General features: G+C 54.5%; 1 protein-coding gene across 1 annotated transcript in view; it reads left to right on the top strand.

Annotated features, from left to right (window-relative positions):
- The first annotated feature begins 293 nt into the window (after positions 1–293).
- PRR35 (proline rich 35) overlaps positions 294–2,847 on the top strand; it is a 3,553-nt gene continuing 999 nt past the window's right edge. The window contains exon 1 of the mRNA XM_010022081.1: positions 294–1,915. Within this exon, the coding sequence (XP_010020383.1) occupies positions 294–1,915 (1,622 nt within the window). The remainder of the gene's footprint in view (positions 1,916–2,847) is intronic.

The following is a 2,847-nucleotide window of genomic DNA, read 5'->3' as shown; positions in this document are numbered from 1 at the left end:
AACTATTCTATGATTCTATGATTCTAAGAGGTAAATAATGGGCCCAGCAATGCAGTTTGGGCAGAAATTCCATCACTGGCCTGGGTTTAAATCCCAACCACAGGAGCTCCAGACTAAGGTGCCAGCAGCTCCACTCCCTGGGGCCAGGAGGTGCCCACAGAGCTCCAGGCACAGCTCACAGCTCCACACTGTCCTTCTTCCAGTGCACACAGCGGTTCCCAGACAGGTGCGGGAAGATAGACACGCCGTGCTCCTCTGTTCCCACCAGGAGCCATCTCCAGGCATCCACCGCCATGTCCAAGGACGACGTGGGCTGCAAGTTGACCTCGGTCTACAAGCACAAGGAGAGGAAGCCAAAAAAGCCTCACTACATCCCGAGGCCATGGGGCAAGCCGTACAACTACAAATGCTTCCAGTGCCCCTTCACCTGCATGGAGAAGTCCCACCTCTATAACCACATGAAGTACAGCCTGTGCAAGAACTCCCTCTCCCTCCTCATCGAGTCTGACTGGCCCTACAAGAAGGGCAACCTGCTGCACCCGGAGCTGCGGCTGCTGCACGCAACAGAGACCTCCCGCCTGCGTGGGCAGCGGGACGAGCAGGAGACCTGCGACTCCTCGGCTATGTCAGGAGGGCCGATGAGGGCCAAGCAGAACATCAGAGACAGCCACGAGGACAAGCCGATGTCAGGGGTGGACTTCCTGCCTGCTAGTGAGGGGGCTGGTGAAGAAGGTGGCCAGTTCCAAGAGGACGAGGATGATGTTGCTGGCCTCTTGAGGGAGATGGATGCAGGGGAGAAGAAGGAGAAAACTGAGGAGGCAGGTTGCCAAGGTGACCCAACTGAACCAGAAGTGAATGCTTTGGTCTTGGGTTTCAAGAACAAGAGGGACAAGCCTTGCAAGGAGGTGGAACCTGACTTCATCATCACGGATGTCTTCTCCCTCAAGAACCACGTCATGAAAAGCAGGGAAATGGCCTCCCCAGACCTAGATGCTAAGCCAAAGCATTGCAAAGTGCCAAAGAAATGCCTGGCCAGCAGTGGGATCCTCATGGAGCAGTGGAAGCTGGTGGCAAATGGGCAAAGGAGGAACACACCTGAGGTCTCTCCACCTTGTACCGACAGCAACATCATTCCGTGCTACCCTCCTCCAGCCTATAGTGACTACCATGAACCTCAGGGCCTCAACCTCTCACTGCTGGGTATTAACTACCCGTTAAACCCCAGCCTCTTCTCCTACCTGAGCCCCACCATGGCCAACAGTGCTACAACACACCAACACTTGGCTCAGCTGCCCTTCCTGGCCTCCACAGCCCAGCTGATGCACCCACATGCCTCCCACTTCCAACCTCTGCAGAGCCCTGAGCGCTCAGCCTTCCTGCCCCGCTTCTACTATCCCTTGCTCTTCGAGCACACCTTCAGCTCCACTGAAAGCAAGATGCCCTCCAGCAAGCCAGAAGCCCAGCAGCTGGTGGGCTCTGTCATGCCCACACCATCCCAAGCCAAACCTCCCACTGAGCCAACCAAAACAGGGCTGCTGAAGGTCCCAGTTGTGAAGACAGGTTTTCCTTGGTCCAAAGGTGTCAGAGAGGATCTGGCCTCTGAACTCAGCCACCCTGCCATGCTGGGGCATGAGGAAGAGGAGAAATGGTTGTCCCAGGAGAAGGAGAGCAACCCTGCACTGGGCCTCAGCAACCTGTGCAAAAAGCCATCTGCTGACATCTACCAAAATACAGTGGGGATGAAGGATGGTGCTTTCACCCCCAGCAGCATCCGGAAGACAGAGCTACCGACGGTGACCCGTCTGGAGACCAACAGCCCTCCAGGCAACTCCCTGAAAAGGAAGTTCTCTGCCAATGGGCTGGATTTGATAGGACCCGAAAGGCTGATGCCTGGAAAACTCAGCTACCAGAGCAGGTAAGGTGCCTAAGATCTCTCTGACTCTTCCTCACGTCATATTCATACCCCATCATATTAATGATTCCCCCACTTGGCTCTAAACCATGAGAGGAGTCTCCAAGGGCCGAGCATACTCCAGTCTGGTTGGTCCATATCACACCTGAGCAGGTCTTTCCACCCTTCAGGAACACCACTTGCTGTCCTTTGCTGTCCCATGTTTCATATGGAGCCAGCAGTGGTGTAGTATCAGTGTGGTATAGACCTGTGCTGTCCAGGAACCAGGGAACCTCCTCTTGTGTCTCCAGCTATCCCAGGGTTGCTGAAACAGTCATTGTCTATTTTTAAACGCAGGCATTTACATTCCTTTGATTTGCCTTCTGGTTCCAAAGCCCAGAGGGAGGGTCATGGTTCCAAACATTTCCTTTTACCTGGGGCTAGAAATGTGCACAGCTCCTTTGAACAGTTTCAGTTCCTCCCCTGGTTGTGCACATCCAGCTGTGGCTCCAAGAAAATGTCACTGTAAAACCTTTTGGGTTTGGCTTCTGGCACCTGGAGGAGCTTTCTTAGGAGAAGCTCTTTGTGGTTTTCTATCTCCACCTGCCTCTTCCCTGCTCTCAGGCTGGCTGTAGACATCCTCTCCAATTGGGCTTTAAGGACTGTAGGATGGTCATTTCCATCACTGTTCTCCAGTGGTCCAAGAAGGAGAACCCAGGATTGACCAGCTGAGCTGGGGTCACTTATCAGCACCATCTCCGCAGGCTGGTCTCTCCCTTTGTTGGTGGGTGTCATGAAATAGCCTGTGTCAGGGTCTATGCAAGGTTCCTGGGAGAACAGTGCCAGAAGCAGGTCCAGACAGGGCTCTGCATGCTCCGATCAAAGCCCTTCCTGGAAGGGCCTCAGCAGGCAGTGGAGGAGCCCTGGCTGAACCCGGCAATGCTGGCCTGCACATA

The sequence above is a fragment of the Nestor notabilis genome, unplaced genomic scaffold (genome assembly GCF_000696875.1).
Source record: "Nestor notabilis isolate BGI_N333 unplaced genomic scaffold, ASM69687v1 scaffold29509, whole genome shotgun sequence".
NCBI classification, from domain to species: domain Eukaryota; kingdom Metazoa; phylum Chordata; class Aves; order Psittaciformes; family Psittacidae; genus Nestor; species Nestor notabilis.
The sequence above is the reverse complement of the archived record's forward strand: the minus strand, read 5'-3'. Positions and strand labels throughout refer to the sequence as shown.